At 41.0% G+C, this 16,570-nt stretch overlaps 2 protein-coding genes across 3 annotated transcripts in view; one reads left to right on the plus strand and one right to left on the minus strand.

Annotated features, from left to right (window-relative positions):
• The window catches only part of LOC101479551 (SEC14-like protein 2), a 27,010-nt gene extending 14,251 nt beyond the window's left edge, over positions 1-12,759 (minus strand). The window contains exons 1-2 of the mRNA XM_012920343.5: positions 12,423-12,759; positions 203-278 (exon numbers count right to left, since the gene is read on the minus strand). Of these exons, the coding sequence (XP_012775797.2) occupies positions 203-278; positions 12,423-12,476 (130 nt within the window). The 5' untranslated portion in view covers positions 12,477-12,759. The remainder of the gene's footprint in view (positions 1-202; positions 279-12,422) is intronic.
• The window catches only part of rnf215 (ring finger protein 215), an 18,446-nt gene continuing 4,775 nt past the window's right edge, over positions 2,900-16,570 (plus strand). The window contains exons 1-5 of one of the 2 annotated variants that reach the window (XM_076891200.1): positions 2,900-3,035; positions 13,856-13,999; positions 14,323-14,475; positions 14,627-14,698; positions 16,049-16,134. In XM_076891200.1, the coding sequence (XP_076747315.1) occupies positions 2,943-3,035; positions 13,856-13,999; positions 14,323-14,475; positions 14,627-14,698; positions 16,049-16,134 (548 nt within the window). In that variant the 5' untranslated portion in view covers positions 2,900-2,942. Of the gene's footprint in view, positions 3,036-13,563; positions 14,000-14,322; positions 14,476-14,626; positions 14,699-16,048; positions 16,135-16,570 lie in introns of those variants that run through there. The other variant, XM_004555654.5, reaches the window with a different exon arrangement.

Consider the following 16,570-nt stretch of genomic DNA (forward strand, 5'->3'; position numbering starts at 1 on the left):
ATGTCTTTTCATGCAATAAGCCACCATGTTATTTCACTCGTCTTACTCCACAAGTGAAATAACGTAACGAGATTTTTTTCCCAGTTTGCATTACAGGAGAAAATAACTTTAGCGTGTAGGATGTGGAATTATGGGAAAACTTCTGCTTTTTGCCATTTTCAGTTTGGGAGAAGTGACAGATGCAAAGTGGTAGTAAACTCACCTCTGAGCCAACGTAAGAGGAAGTGGTCATGCTGTGCAGGAAGTTGAGGAAGAATATCTTGTACCCGTACTCGAAACTGCAATCAGACACGGGAGAAAAGAAGAGGCATATGACTTCAGAGGAAACGTTTCACTAAATGTCTCCAGCTGTGAGCCTGGGAGTGAAAACCGGACTTAAAAGAGGTTTTCCTTCACAGTGGTGTGTGTCACCAAATCTTGTGACTTAATGACTATTTTCCATTACAGCTGATGCCTGTAAACATGTTTGCAGAGCCCGAGGCAGGCTCACGTGACATTTTAGGCTCTAAACTTACTTTATAGCCAACAGCATGTCAAACAAATATATATAGATAAGGACGAGTATGGAATCATTTCCCCTTGCAACACATGCAGGTTGATTCCTTTCTACAGATTGTGACTTACAAGAGTCACTGGCACAAATAAATGTGAATGCAAGCTTTGCAAAATTGCTGTATCATGATTTATATTCACTCAATGTATCAACTCATTGTATCACATTGATAACAGCTCTCCCCCTTATCTGTTATCAATGCGAACAGATAAGGCACAAGTTTATTTTGAAATAAGCAGATTCTACTGATAAAACATGCAAATAAAATCAAGTCAAATAATAAGTTTGGGGCCCATAAAAGAGGTCATATAAACTCAAATCAACCCCGTGTTGGTGCAGGAGGTTAATTCTTGGGGGTGTGGCTGCAGGTTTTGCAATCATAGAAAAGTATTTGTTGAGAAAAGAAACAGATGGAGGATGGATTTGTCAGATTTCTTCCTAAAACAAAGAAGAAATATTTGTATCGCTGGTTTTGTCAGTTTAATGTAAAACAAAGGGCAGAAATAAACGGCAAATATTAAAAGTTCAGTTGCTGCAAAATGCAGGATGGTCAGGTTTTCCATTAGGATGGTGGAGTTTGTTCCCATACAGCCACTACAGCTCAGTCAGTGTGTCTGTCCATCCCTGAGGTGTTGGATGAGGTGGAGGTTTCATGTATCTGTGCGGACTAGTTCAGTTCTGAAATAATAAACCCAGTTCTTTAAGTGCCTGGCTTTATGTGCACTATCATGTTGAAACATGTCAAGTGTCCTGATATCAGTGTGTCACCTTGATCACGTGACGTTACCTGAAATCCACACACCTTCCACTTAACACCATATTCCGGCAAAATACGAGACACACCCAGAAAGCCAGACAACCCAACCGACCTCTCAGGCCTGAAATACTTTTTCAACCACTGAAAACCACTGCTGTAAAAAGATATTGATTAAACCTACAATTTTATTGGTCTAACTGTATGTATTTTAATGTCTTTTCATATATAGAAATAAAGTCACATCCTTCTGTCCACGCACCAAACCTACAGTAACTGCTGCTGGTTTTAACCATAAATCACTAAAACGTTTTTTTGCACCCACAGTTAAAATCAGATACTTTGCCAGGCAATGAAAATCAGTTTTTTCAGCAGCACCAAAACTTCCCATAAACCCATAACTTAACGGATGTGGATAAGAGACACAGGAGCATCTCATATGCTTCACAGCACCAGACTGAGAAAAGAAGAGCAAACAATTTTATTATTTTTTGGTTTGTTACTCGATTAAAACGATCATGACCCATCATTTTAAATGACAGTTAATGAGATCTTTAATTTCCATCTTTAATTTAATAAGCCTGAGATCATTTTAGAAAAATATGTGCAATTTTAGCAATATACCACACTGCATGTGGATTACAATGTTCACATAATAGTGAACTTTTAAAGACACATGGAACTAAACGGCTGTTTAGTAAAGCTGGAATCACCACGATCGCCTGGAGCAAACTACTAAACCCTGATGCTGTGTGAGTGTGCGCACAGATCAACAAAGATAAAAGCACTGTATGAATGTGGGTGTGACTCGGTGAAGGAGCCTTGCAGTAGAAATGCTAGTCTATGTATAATTTATCTACCTTTATCATAACAGTGTAGTATATGTCTCAATCTTTCTTACTGTAAAAACACTCCTGCCCTGCAGCAGAGACCTCTGCTGTGGAGGGTTAATATGAACTAATAGAACATGTCCATAAACTTTTGGCCTTATCGTACACTTTGCAGTGTGTATAGATGCAGATAACAGACTTTCCCTTCAGCTAAATGATGAATGACAGCAGACCCCTGACATCATATGATAACAGATGTGGAGCTGAACGTGGTCTTCCAACAGGACTGCTCTTAATGGGGTGCAGCTGATAATGTTGCTAATGACTAAGAACTGCTTTGTTTTTGTTTTTTTCAATGTTTATTTATCCAGAAAGGAATTATTTTGCGAGAAAGTCGTGGCAGAGCCTGTTTTTTCATAAACAAATTTCCGTACCCACTGTGACGTTTCCCATCATTTAGGGCAGTCGTGTTATGAACCCTGTGTTTTGTGTTTTTGGACCTTTAAGTTCTCTTATTATAAACTTTCTTCAGTTTAATTCTCAGTGTCTTGTTGTGTTCTCACTCTTCTGCCTTTTTTTACAGTTACTGTTGTGTGTATTGTGTTCCCTGTCTCAGTTCACCCTTCCTCACCCGTGTTGCCTGTGTCTAGTTAAGTCTCCATCGCTATGTTAAGTTCCTTCCTGTTTTATTCTGATATTCTCCATATTTTTGTGCCCTATATTCAGTTTTGCTTCCCTTGTCTTGTTTTCCCTGATTGGTTTCAGCTGTGTACCCTGGTGTTTCTAATTGCCTACACTGAACTGAATGTTTGTCTGCCTGTGGCTTTTCCATTGTGTTGCTCCTGTTTGGCTTTATGTGATTTGTTTCCTGCTGGATTTAAACAACACAAACATAAAGGTTTGTTTTTTCTTCCTTAATTAATTCCATCTGATGAGTCCAGTAATCTACACAATCCATCACATGACAAAGGGTGGATCTGACTGTGAAACCACAAGCTCACTGGCTTGTGATTAGCCGCTCACAAGCTGTTAACCAATAACTGTATCCAGAAATGTTCCAGTAAAACACTGTCCTTGTGGGTTTATTGGATGAGTTACTGTTTTTTTGTCATAACAAATACAAAATTAAGTCCATTTTGTAAACTACAGGGACCCTAAGAGTCAGAAGGATTATTCAGGATATGCTCACTTGTTACTAACCTGTGCAAGGACAAAAAATGTTATTTTTCTTGACAGCTCAATGACCGCAGCATGTTTCAAAAGTAATTTATGTAATTTATTGGTTAAAGGAAATCACTGTTTCACTGTCTGAAATACTAGTTTGAACAATAAACATAATACTGAAGTTTGAACTTATGTTTTGCAAAGGTCTTGAGCCACATCAGATTTCTTTATAGTTAATAATTTGTTAGAAAAATGGGAAATGGGTGCAATGACTTACTGAAACATAAGGCACAAACAGGAGCTTGAAAGTCAATATTTGGTTTGACGTCTTTAGGAATAGTTCTCTATGGTTCATGAAGGACATTCGAAGCTCTTCTTTAGATGTTGGTGGCTTTTTGTTTCCCATTGTCTGTCTATATGATCCCACACTGCAATGATAATGTTGAAATCCAGGCTCTGGAGAGGCCGATCATGACTGCTAGTGCTCCATTTGGTGTTGTTTGTTTGTTTTCTATCCATGATGGGTTTACTGCACTGGCTGTGTGGTTGGGATCAGTGTCATGCTGAAAAACGAAGCCGTTGCCAATCACATGCTTTCCAGATGGTTTTGTATGGTGGATGAAAATCTGATTGTACTTTCCCAAGTTCATAATTCCATTCATTTAGACAAGATCACCGACATCACCGGCCCCAAAATATAAAGAAATGATGATGGCTCAAGACGTTTGCACAGCACTATAAATCTGAAATAGCACCTATTGTTTTTCAGTGATGTTTTCCCACTCTCACTTCTTGGTGGAAAATGTGCACCGACGAGCACAGGGGTAATCTTAAAAAAGACGTTTTAATATATTTTTATTAACACTTTGTTTACATACAGATGGAGAAAAGGACATTTTTAATGTCAGTGAGACGTAAATGTTACTGTGCCAAAAACTAACTGCAGCTCCTTTTTTCTGTCTCAGAATTACTTGTCCGTTGTTTGGCAAATTATAGGCCAAAAAGTCATTTACATTCATTTAAATATGGATACAAATGTTGTTTTGCAAATACACAAATAATTATTTGGAACATCACTGGCTTGTAAAATATTAGGATTTTAAATGTATTGAACACTGACTATCTAATGGGTTTTAGACAGCAACTAAAATCTGAGTTTCTTAGTCAGATTAGCTGATTATTTGCTACAACGCCGTCCTTATTCTATGGGCTGAATTCTGATCTTTAAAAAAAATCAAAATATAATCAAGTTTAAAACAACAACAACAACAACAACAACAATAATAATCATCTTTATTTATAGAGCACATTTAAAAGCCTTGGGCATACCAAAGTGCTTTACATAAAACAATAAAAGGTTCAAACATTGATAACGGATAAATAAAAATAACGAGTTATGTTCATAGATAAAAGCTACCAATAAGAATGACTACAGCACATGGGTAATAGCAAGATAAAAGCTGTACCACCATAATAAAAGACACCAATAGAAAGATAGGAGGGAATTAATACAAGAGGTCAATAGGTCACAGGAACCAACCAAACAAACAAACAAACCAGCAATTAAAAGGTGGAGAAGGCAAGTTTAAAAAGATATGTTTTAAGCTGTGATTTAAAAGAATGAATAGAATCAGATGCCCGGATGCCAATCGGGAGATTGTTCCACAGCACAGGTGCGACAAGAGCAAACGATCGATCACCTCTAGTCTTAAGTCGAGATCTGGGCTGAGCCAGCAGTAACTGTGACGATGACCTTAAAGCCCTAGCAGGAGCATAAGGGTTTAAAAGGTCCTTAAGGTAGCTGGGTGCAGTGTTGTTAGTAATTTTAAAAGTAAACAACAAAAATTTAAGTTGAATACGATATTTGACAGGCAACCAGTGCAGATCGGCAAGGACAGGAGTAATGTGGGCAAACTTGCTGGTTTTAGTTAGAATGCGAGCTGCAGCATTCTGAACTGTCTGTAATCTATGTAAAAGGGAAGAGTGGAGACCACAATAAAGTGAATTACAATAGTCTAGCCTCGACGTTACAAAGGCGTGGATGAGCTTTTCGAGATCTTTATGCGGGATGTAGCGCCTAGCCTTAGAGATAAGACGAAGCTGGTAAAAACTAGATCTGACAACAGCAGACACTTGTTTGTCAAGTGAAAAGGAGCTGTCAAATAAGACACCCAGATTCCTGACAGTATCAGAGAGAGAACAACTAAGAAAACCAAAGGCATCCCGGAGTTTGGCACGAAGAGCATTACTACCAAAAATCATAATCTCGGTTTTCTTCTCATTAAGGATAAGAGAATTCGACAACAACCACTTCTTGGCCTCAGACATGCATTCTCGGAGGCTATTCAGAGACAGAGCAAGATCGTCGTTTAGCTCAAAATAGAGCTGGATATCATCTGCATAATAGTGATAAGCAATATGGTATTTCTCAAAGATGGCACTTAAGGGAAGCAAGTATAACTAGAAAAAATTGCATTTCCTGCGAAAATGCTGTGTGGATGCCTTACGCTGAAGATTTCTGCTGAAAAAAGCAGAAAAAGTTGAAAAAACAAAAAACATTGCCCTGAGCGAGATTCGAACCTGGCCTTTCTGATCTATAGGCGGCGTCTCACCTTACTGGACCAAACTGATTCTTACAAAGAAGAGGTGGAGAGACTGACAATTCTGGTGAAATTAGCAGAAGCTGCTTAGTATTGTGCTAATAAGAGGTGAAAAGGCTAAACATTTAGCAGAAAAGAGGTGAATCAGAAGAAGTTCTGCTGAAAAGAGGTAAAGAAGCAAAAAGATGAGTTGAAAAGAGGTGTAGAAGTGCTTGCTGAAGATGGCTGTATGTGTAATGACACACTGGAGAGTGTCAAGAAAGCAGAGCGCATGCAAGCAGGGAACATGTGTAGCAACTGTCACAGGTAGGATTCGAAACTCTGCCCCCGGGTCTCACGGCAGCTGCCCTACCCTCTGAGCCAAATGAGTTCTGGTCTCAAGCAAATATATGATGAGAGAGAAAATGTGCACTGTGGAGCAGAAGCTCAAATTAGCAGAAAAGAGGTGAAGAGGAAGAACTTTGTTGTGAAATGAGGTAAAGAAACTGAAATTTGTGCTTAAAACAAGTGAAAAAGCTGAACTCTGAAATCCTGCTAAAACAGTAGTAGAGGCTGATATTTTTCAGCTACTCACTGAGCCAAACTGGTTCTCACGTAACTGAAAAAAGGTGGAAAAGCTTAAAATTCTAATGAAAACAGCAGAAGAGGCTAAGTGCACTGTGGAGCAGGAGCTCTAATTAGCGGAAAAGAGGTGAAGAGGAATAATTTCTGCTGAAAAGAGGTAAAGAAGCAAAAAGCCGAGTTGAAAAGAAGTGTAGAAGCAGAAGTGCTTGCTGAAGATGGCTGTATGTGTAATGACACACTGGAGAGTGTCAAGAAAGCAGAGCGCATGCAAGCAGTGAACATGTGTAGCAGCTGTCACAGGTAGGATTCGAACCTCTGCCACCGGGTCTCACGACAGATGCCCTACCCTCTGAGCCAAATGAGTTCTGGTCACAAGCAAAGATATGATGAGAGGGAAAATGTGCACTGTGGAGCAGCAGCTCAAATTAGCAGAAAAGAGGTGAAGAGGAAGAACTTTGTTGTGAAATGAGGTAAAGAAACTGAAATTTGTGCTTAAAACAAGTGAAAAAGCTGAACTCTGAAATCCTGCTAAAACAGCAGAAGAGGCTGATATTTTTCAGCTACTCATTGAGCCAAACTGGTTCTCACGTAACTGAAAAAAGGTGGAAAAGCTTAAAATTCTAATGAAAACAGCAGAAGAGGCTGAGTGCACTGTGGAACAGAAGCTCAAATTAGCAGAAAAGAGGTGAAAACAGCAGAAGAGGGTGAGATTTGTGCTGATAAGAGGTGAAACTGCGGAACCAATCAGAGGTACTGCTTCTGTCTGCTTCATCAGGCTGTGTACTTGTATGTATTTCTGCCATAGACTGTTAACCAGAATCTGAGGTCCATATTAGAAAAGCTGCTAAAATCATTAAACTTTGCAGAATTGTAATAAATTATCAATATGAATTACCGGTCTGTGATAGTGTATAAATTTGTAGTTAAAAAAAAAACATGTGGGCCAAGGTGGAATCGAACCCACGACCTCTGGTCTGAAGAGCGGTGTCATTACCAATCGCGCCACCTCTAAGGGGGCGGGCGCTTTGAAAAAAAGGGTGATGAGGAGTCAGAATTAGATCGCGGTGAGACGCGAAAAACGCCGTTTTTTGGAGTTACAAAACGTCGTGTAACTCAAAAACTAGGTGGGATAGAAGCATAATTCTTGCACTGGGTGAATCAGCGGACTTTGGTGTACTTTGACTGCGATTTACATAGCTCTTTGTATCTCCGTCGCGGAGATATGACGAGAGAAGAAACGGCTTCATTTTCGGAATTTGAAAAATGAGAGGAGGACAGATTTCCACCCCTCAAACAAGTCTAACTCATCTCAGAACGGTAATAGGTGAGAAAATAATTCTTGAATTGTGAGTGTCAGGAGTGTCTGAAGATATACAGGGACAAGCCTCATGTCTTAACTTTGCTTCGTTAAGGAGATATGACGATTTGAAAATGCCTTCAGTTTCAGTATTTCAGCTCTGAGTTTCACAACCTCCCCATAGACTTTGAATGGGGAGTTTTTAGACCATGTGTCACTTCGAGGCAAATTGTGAAAAAAACGTAACTCTCACAATAATTATAGTGACACTGTCTTAAAGCCAGCAAAAATACCTACGTTTTGATGTATAATTTGTGGAAGTTGAGTGGAAATTGAGCGAGTAGCAAGGAGTTGTTCAGACATGAAGAGAAAATTCAGAACGGACGAGTGTGCAGTGGGAGTTAATTGCATAGCAACCATAGCAACACATGTATTTTCTGAAAAATCACAAAGTTGTAACTGAAAACTTAAAGAGTCATTACATGAAAACGGTAACAGATATGAAAAAGCTGAATCACACAGGAATAGCCCAATCATCTGAGAACGTTTTAAAGTTTGAATGGAGTTTCTAGGTGAAAGTATGAGGAAGTAGTTAAGTTTCAAAGACAAGCAAGTTTTAGCAGAATTGTAGAAGTTTCCCATTCATTTCAATGGGACAAATTAAAGGAAAAAAGTGTAATATTTTAAAAAGTATAATAGTAATAAGTACCAAAAGATATAGCAGTCGAAAGCAGAAATAGCAGAACAGTTTAGAGTTTGAATGGTAAAAATCGGCTGAAAACTGAGGGAGTAGTTAAGCGGCAAAGAAACGGAGCAACTAGAACTAGAAAGCGAAAATTTCTGAAGAAATTTTAAGTGTGCCTATGCCGCCGCTAATCAGTATAGTTTGCCATTCAAACGGCTACAGAGAGCAAAACTCAGCAGAGCAGCCATTCTCCACCATGAACTATGGTAAAACCAAACACCGCTCGCGCCTCACAGATGACAGCTTATGGTTTTGTGTAAAGATGAGGTGACTTCGTACAGCCCCAATTTGTAGACGCTGTGCGCAGAGGTTCATAAGCAGACCCGACAATGTTTGCATGAACACACTTTGAAGCATTACGTTATGGACCACTTTTCACACATAGTTGCTGTACCCACACAGCCGGCTGTAGCTTTTCATCTCATAGCCCAACACATACACACAAAAAAAAAAAAAAAAAAAAAAAAGCAGAGAGAGCACAGACTTTACACCTGAGAGGCGTGATTGCAGATGCCGCTGAGGTGGGTCCACCTCCCCTGCAGCGGCACTGCAGACCACGCCCTGCCACACACATCAAACACGTAAAATAAATATTTATGCACTTTTCATTCACTTTTTGTTTTTTGTTATTTTTACACAGTGTTCTGAATGATTAACAATGGTCTACAGCCAATCTTGTGTATTATTATACAAACTTTGGTTGTAAGATTCAGATAACTATTTAATAAAAGCTAAATATTTTATATGAGAGTAAGAAAGAAAAGTATATCTTTGTCTCATACTCTCATCAGACAATACATGAACCTCTCAATAAACAAAATATTTGCTCGGCTTAAATGACAAACCGCTATTTTACACAGTGGAACACTTATTTTTAAACAAAACCAATGCAGTTCGCCACTGACAGTGCTTACCTTTGCACATCACAGTAAACACTGAACCAAGATGGCGCCCACGCGAACGAGAAATCTGAACTACGGTGTCCTGCAGAGGACAAATGGTCAAAATTGCTAAAATTTACAACATATATGCAGCTCAACAGCGACACCTTGTGACTTATTCCAGTCACTACCTTACATATACATAACGTCTTACCTGACATTCAGTTCACCGGACACTCATACTGAATCACCAGCCCATATAAATGAAAAATAACACGACAGCGTGAGCGGGCCTGGGTGTCAGCCAGCCCAGCCTGGGTGTCAGCCAGCCCGACCTGGGTGGCAGCCAAGCCGCGCTAGCCAGCTAGCCGGCTAGCTGCCATGCGGCGGTGAAACGTGAGCGTGAGCCGGCCTGGGTATCAGTCAGCCCGGCCTAGGTGTCAGCCAAGCCGCCCTAGCCAGCTAGCTGCCATGCGGCGCTAGCAGTAACATCGTGAGAGATATGGGACTTCTTGATAAAATATGGGACTTCTTGATAAAACGAGCAGATATTTGAAGTTTACACCCCTACATTCTCGCCTGAAAATAGGGGAGGCTGTCATAAAGTTCAACATCAGTAACTTAGCGCGCACAGCTGTATAGAAACTCCGTCGTGCTAGCTAGCACGCAGTACAGTTATTGTAACTGTCAGCACAACGAAAATAAACTACACCTAAACTCGGTTTATATCTGACCCAAATAGAGTGCAGTTAATAACGTCTTACCTGAAATTCAGTTCACCAGCCGCCTGCTTCTCCTGCATTGGGTTTCCCTTATCCACGATTGAGCTCCGCGTTAGCCACCACCGGTCGATCGGTGTTTCTTTCCCCGCATACGAGGGGAAGAGACATATACCGGTGGCTAACGCGGAGCTAGCTAGCCACCGGTATATGAACAACTCAGTTATTTTTTTCCACATCGACCAGCATCATCGGCCCATATAAACGAAAAATAAGTCCAGCTAAGACAAAGACTGTTTGCGGAGCGATCGGGGGTGAAAGGAGTTAGAGACGCCTCACTGAAAGCCAAGCCTGGGTGCTTTTGAGCGAAGCGGCGCTAGCTAGCCGAGCTAGCTAGCCGGCCGAACTAGCTAGCCGGCTAGCAGCAACATCGTGAGAAATCTGTTGCTAATATGGGATGTTTTGACAAAACGAGCAGATATTTGACGTTTACACACCTACATTCTCACCTGAAAATATCTTAAAAGTTTACTTTGTGACCTAGAAACACAAATAAGAGGAATATATTAAACCAAGTGGCAGCCGCCATTGTTTGACTGGTAGAGGCGTGCTTTGAATTGTGGGATATGCAGTTTTCCACCAAGCGTACACCATTGCCGTTACCGTAACTATTCAATGCTTCGTGCAACCTTAAGAATTCCAATGGTTCCTGAAAGCACCAACGCTGTGCGCGCCGTTCGTATTGTTGTCATTATGGTAATCCAAATACGGGGACATACCACTAGAGTGAGCCAACACACCACAAATTAAGTGAGTGAGCAAACACACCACAAAGTAAGTAAAGTTTCATTTTCGTTCGTTCCCATTCATTTGAATGGGCAAAAACTTGCATTAAAATATTCATATTTAAAAAACTATAGAAGTAATAAACACCAAAAGTCATAGCAACTCATTCCAGCTCCAGCCGCACACAATGATATATCATATGTGAACCTTGTCTCAAAACTGTGGGGCGAGTTAAGGTCCAAAATTTCAGGCGGAAAAAGAATAATAATAATAATAAATCCGAGCAATAGTAATAAGTGTGCCTTCGCATAGGCACACTTAATAATAAAGGATAAAGAATAAAGAGAAACAGGATCTCAATAGTGTGGATGCCTACGGCATCCACCCAATGAGAAAAGGGTAGGGCCCAGCACAGATCCCTGGGGGACACCACAGCAAACAGGTACAGCCGAGGAAGAGGATGTAGCCAGATGTACCGTAGAGAGCCGATTGGAGAGATAGGATTTAAACCAATCCAGGGCAGCGCCCTTGATGCCTACAGTGTGCTCAAGTCTCGCTAATAAGATATTATGGTCAACCATGTCAAATGCCGATGATAGATCCAAAAGCACTAAGACTGAGGGGCGTCCGTTGTCAGCCATTCGTAGGAGATCATTGAAAACACGAAGCAATGTTGATTCTGTGCTGTGATGTTGTTTGAAGGCCGATTGAAATTTATCATTTATATTATTCTCATCAAGGTAGGTCTGCAGTTGGAGCAGAACCACCTTCTCAAGTATTTTAGCCAGAAAGGGAAGCTTAGAAATTGGCCTAAAATTGGCAAAATCACTAAGCTCAAGGTTCCTTTTTTTTAGAACAGGTTGGATTATGGCATGCTTGAGAGCTGAAGGTACATAGCCAGAAGCAAGGAGAAGTTCAATATGGACAATAAACAAGGTCCAATTACACTGAAACAATCCTTAACAATACGGGATGGGAGAGCATCATGTACACAGTTAGTATTGTTCAATTTATCAATTAGACGCTTCAGAGTGGAGAGAGAAACGGGTTCAAATTGACAATAATTTAAAAAAATCCTTATAAGCCCTTCATAAAGTGTGGCTTACTGACAGACTCACAGGAAATAAAGACACCACAGTGTCAAACTTGGGTGATATTTAAATTTAATCTAGTTTAGCAAATTTAACCTTCCTCCATAGTCTCTTTGCTGATCAATAACACATCAGTATATGGCTAACATTAACAGAAAACATTAGTGCTGCGTATAAACCCTTAATATTTTCGGTTAATTAGACAGAGGAGACTCCACTGTGATATATGGGCTAGAAAGGAAATAAATGCAGGACAGCGTCTGTGCGCATGCTGTGACAGCTCACTGTGAGCCTCTACACACATTATTAGAGCGTTTCACACTGTGACGGAAACCACACACTGTGAAAACAGCGAAGCAGATGAAGACAGATAAGGCCAGAGTGAAGGCATCACCCCATTCAGTCGCGTTATCAAACTCTTATTATTATGAAACTGACCTGCTCCAGCGCCTCAGCCTGTTTAGGACTCAGGTCTCCCACTCTCCCGCTCATGCCTCCGACCTGTGGATAAAGACAGCAGAGCTCCTTCAAAGTTCCGTCTTTGACGCCTCCACGTGATGCTCATCCACGGCCTCAGCGTCCTGCTATCCTCCGGTGACACTGCCCGGTGGTGCAAAACGTATGAGAGGGGGGAAAAATGTAAACACGGCTCTCACACCGCCCGTTTTTACCCTATGCTTAAAGATCCAGCCCAGCTGGCTAACTCAGCCAAAGAAAAAGGGGAAAATGACAGGAGCGTCATTCTGCAGCAGAGGGAGGGGCCACGGAGAGCAGAAGCCCCGCCTTCTCTGTTCATAGGTTCACTCACTATTAAAATCATGTTATTAAATACAGAATTATTCAATGTATCTTTCGCCATTAAATTGTCGAGCTAATCAGCTGAAAATAAAGAGTAAAGTAATTTAATCTACGAGGCCTTACACTGAGAATTTTAAGCTCTTTAACGTTTAATAGTAGGTGTTTTTTCCCTTTTGGGTAAGACATTGTCGGGACAGAAAGGAAAAGAAAATAAATTAACAACAAATCTTGCACATGCGCACATACAATAAGCGTTTTCACATCGTTAATTAAATTAAGTTATTGCGTATTATGCCACTTTTATAAAGTTATGTTTAACTGCGTATTATTCGTTTTAATTTCTCATTAAAACTAATAATGTGTGAGTGTGCTATCCTATATCGTACCGGGCAAGTGAGAAAATGAACTTGTTAAAAGATCCTGATTTTTATCTCCAGTGCTTTCTGAAAAATATTAGACTTTGATAAAGGGAATTTAGTTATTCACCATCTTAGTATAAACACCAGGCCGTTTTGAAAATGTTTTATACGGAACTTTAGCTGTAGGGTTGAGTCCTAGCTTTAAAGCGAAAAAGGAAGTGTGGGAGAGTACTTCTCTCGGTGTTTTTATTCGTCTCTGTTTAAATTAAAAGCTCAGCGACTGTACGCTAGCGTGAGAAACAGTCATATGCTAAAGTTGGCAGTTCATAACCAGTGTGATACATCAATAGCTAATCAACAGCATTAGCATGTGATTTAATTTCTGTCGATGCTGTCTAAAGGGCCTTTTTTGCGTTTTTCCTATGCAAGAGAATAATTATCCTGCAGCTTCCGGGTTCGACCGGAAGCTGTTTTTCTTGTTTACATTCTCCGGGGCTCTGCGAGCTAACTGGCGAAGGGAAGCGCTACGGCTTTTCCAAAACAATGTCTGACAGTTGATTAAAACCGTGGATTTATTGCAGTTTTCTGCTCTATTTCCTCTGTGTTGTTTTGGGGGTCATGGCTTCCCCTCGCTGGTGCTGCCTCGGGGTGTCGTTACCGCTCCTGCTACTGCTGCTGCTGCGGTGGCCGGGGCTGCTGGCGGTGGCGGAGCAGGTTGCTCTGGTAGAGGTTTTCTTGGAACAGCGGCCAGATGCGAGCGACCTGCTCCAGGGGGAGGTGGTTGAGTCCAGCCTGGGCGGTGGGAGCTCCGAGCAGCGGGACGAGGAGCGAGAAGAGTTGGAGGCAGACCTGGTCCTGGTGAGTGGGCCTGGGGGGGTCAAAGCTGCTCGGCTCTTGTCCTGGTCCTTTAATAGAGTGGTACATGCGGGTGACACGAGCCCAAAATAACAATTTGTTTTGTTAACTACGTTTTATTTTTTTTTGGCTTAAAATAAGATTTTAGATAGAAAAATTTAACTTTAACGTTTGCCTTTTTTTGTATGTGGACCAATCACACCTTTCAGGTAAAAGAGATAAAAGAAGATGTACTAATATTAAAAACAGATCAACAATCACCCGTCAGAACTTCCACCCTGGTGCAGGGCAGATGTTCAGCCTGTTTCCCTGTCCTTTGTCTTTAGGTTAGAGATGAGGTGACACCAGTGGACGAAGGAGAAGACGAGGCTGACATCAAGAAGCAGGAGCCGTGGATCGGGGTTGTGCCCGTGGAGATAGACGAAAGCAAAGCCTCGACTGGGAACCAGGAGTCCTTCGCTGATGCTGTGGTAAATAAAGTGAGTGGTATTTGTACAGTTCAGTCAACTGCTTAGTTTTCACATGTTCCACATTGCCTTTCTGCTTTAGTTCTGTGATCAGTCTGTTTTCAGTATTTTAGAAGTATTTTAGTTAAACCTGAAAGGTAACATCGATTTCTCTCTGTTCAAGATGAAGCGAGCGTTGGTCCTCGGAGCGTCGGCGCTGATTATTCTGGCTCTCAACCAAAACACCGTCAGTGAGGTAAAAATTCAGAAAGAAGGATGTGTCTGCAGTTGATACGGATCTTGTTTCTCCATCTTTTCCATCATAACTGTACGGCAACTTCCTCAGACGTTTTCCTTATTTGACTTATTTTTACATGTGCCAGTCCATGTACATGACCCCGATGCAAGTTACAGGCTGAAAGTAAAGTTGCAGGTTATACTGCAAGTGCCGCTGGAGTGTGAACATCCTCATGCCAGTCTGTGTCAGGACAAGGCATAAAAATGGCTGCATATATAACAACAGTTCAAATGTTCACATTCTATTAGAAACAGATCTGAGGTTTAGGTCCAGTGAAGTCCCCAAGCAACAGAGATGACAACAACATAAAAGGATGTCTTTGCAGAAGCTTTTTTGGATTTCTTCATGAATCCCTCAAGAAGAGTGAAACTGAGAGGATCATCTGAGAGCAGCACCTACAGTTCCCATGAGTGTAACCCAGCTGCCTTTCTCGTTTCCCTGTCCTCACATCTTACTCCCTCCCAGCAGACATCTAAGCGGGGAGGCACGTTTGATACAACTTCATCATTAATAGTTTTATCATAGCCAAACTGCTGCTTTATTTTATGATCTCAGATGTAACTGTACTGATCGCAGTATAAGAGAGAAAACCGCCAACAGTCAGATGACCCCTTGTGAACACCCTTTGGTAACAGTGGGAAGGAAGAACTCCCTTTTACAGGAGGAGACCTCTTCAAGAGCAGGCTCTGCTGGGATTCTTCAGGTGATGAGGAGGAAGAGAATTGTTTGGACCTGAAACATGAACTCTGACCCTGAAAACCTGAGAAACATACATTTGTTTTCTTCAAAATTTCCTGACATTCATGAACCTGTGTGTCATTTACCTTTTTGTGTTGATCGTTTAGGAAGTATGCTTCATAATTTAGTAAATCACAAAGCACCTCAGCTAACTCTTTGTCTGCAAGAGAGGCCGAATCTAATGTTTATTAAGCCAGTGAGAGGACATGCAGTACACAGCATGATGAAAAGGGTTTTTGTTTTTTGAACCTTTCTTTCATAACAGCCCAGCCAAATGTGCCGTTGTTGCACTCTGTGCATGCTTCTTATCAGATCATTGACAGTAATAATGCTGGTGGCTGTTTTAGGTTTACTGTGTAAATCCGCTTTTGATGTTGCCGCAACCTCTATTTCTATTTTCTCATATGAGACTATTATAGTATTTTATGTTGTATCTAACTTAATTGAAGAGCCACCATTATGCATGGAAACATGCAGATATCATTAAATAAGTCTTTTTCAACTGCACAGCTCTGACTGTGTTTACATTTCAGTCTGCTGAATTCTTAACCCTGTTTTTCCTGTTTGTAGATGGATTTATCCCAGGTGCTGTCCAAGCCCATCATTGTGATCCAGACATCAGAAAATGTGACCAAGCTGATCGGAGCACTGCTCAGGTCAGTGCCTGATTATCAGAGATGCAGCTGCATACATGCGTCCATGAGTGTGAGTTGCATATAATGGCACATGTGTTTGCAATCCAGAGGGACGGAACGCTGATGGAAACTGTGCATTAATTTGAATGCGCCCTGCATAGTTTCACAGAACAACTTCAAAAAGTAACAGTGGGAGGTTAACTTACCTTAAAAATGGGTTTCAAGGGTATTTCAAGCATGCATGCAGTAAACTCAGGTTCTGCCACACTCAATTTCAACAGCCTCACTGAGACAGGAGAATCACATCAAGGCGAGATGTTTACAATTTATCGATAGGCTTTCATGTCAAATGTGTCTTATGTGGATTTGAAAATGGCAGCATCAGTGTGTCCGTATTTCACAATACAAGCACTGTGTTGTATGAAAAAAACTTACAAGTAGTGATTGAGTCCAGTAG

Source organism: Maylandia zebra, linkage group LG12 (genome assembly GCF_041146795.1).
Source record: "Maylandia zebra isolate NMK-2024a linkage group LG12, Mzebra_GT3a, whole genome shotgun sequence".
Classification (NCBI taxonomy): Eukaryota; Metazoa; Chordata; class Actinopteri; order Cichliformes; family Cichlidae; genus Maylandia; species Maylandia zebra.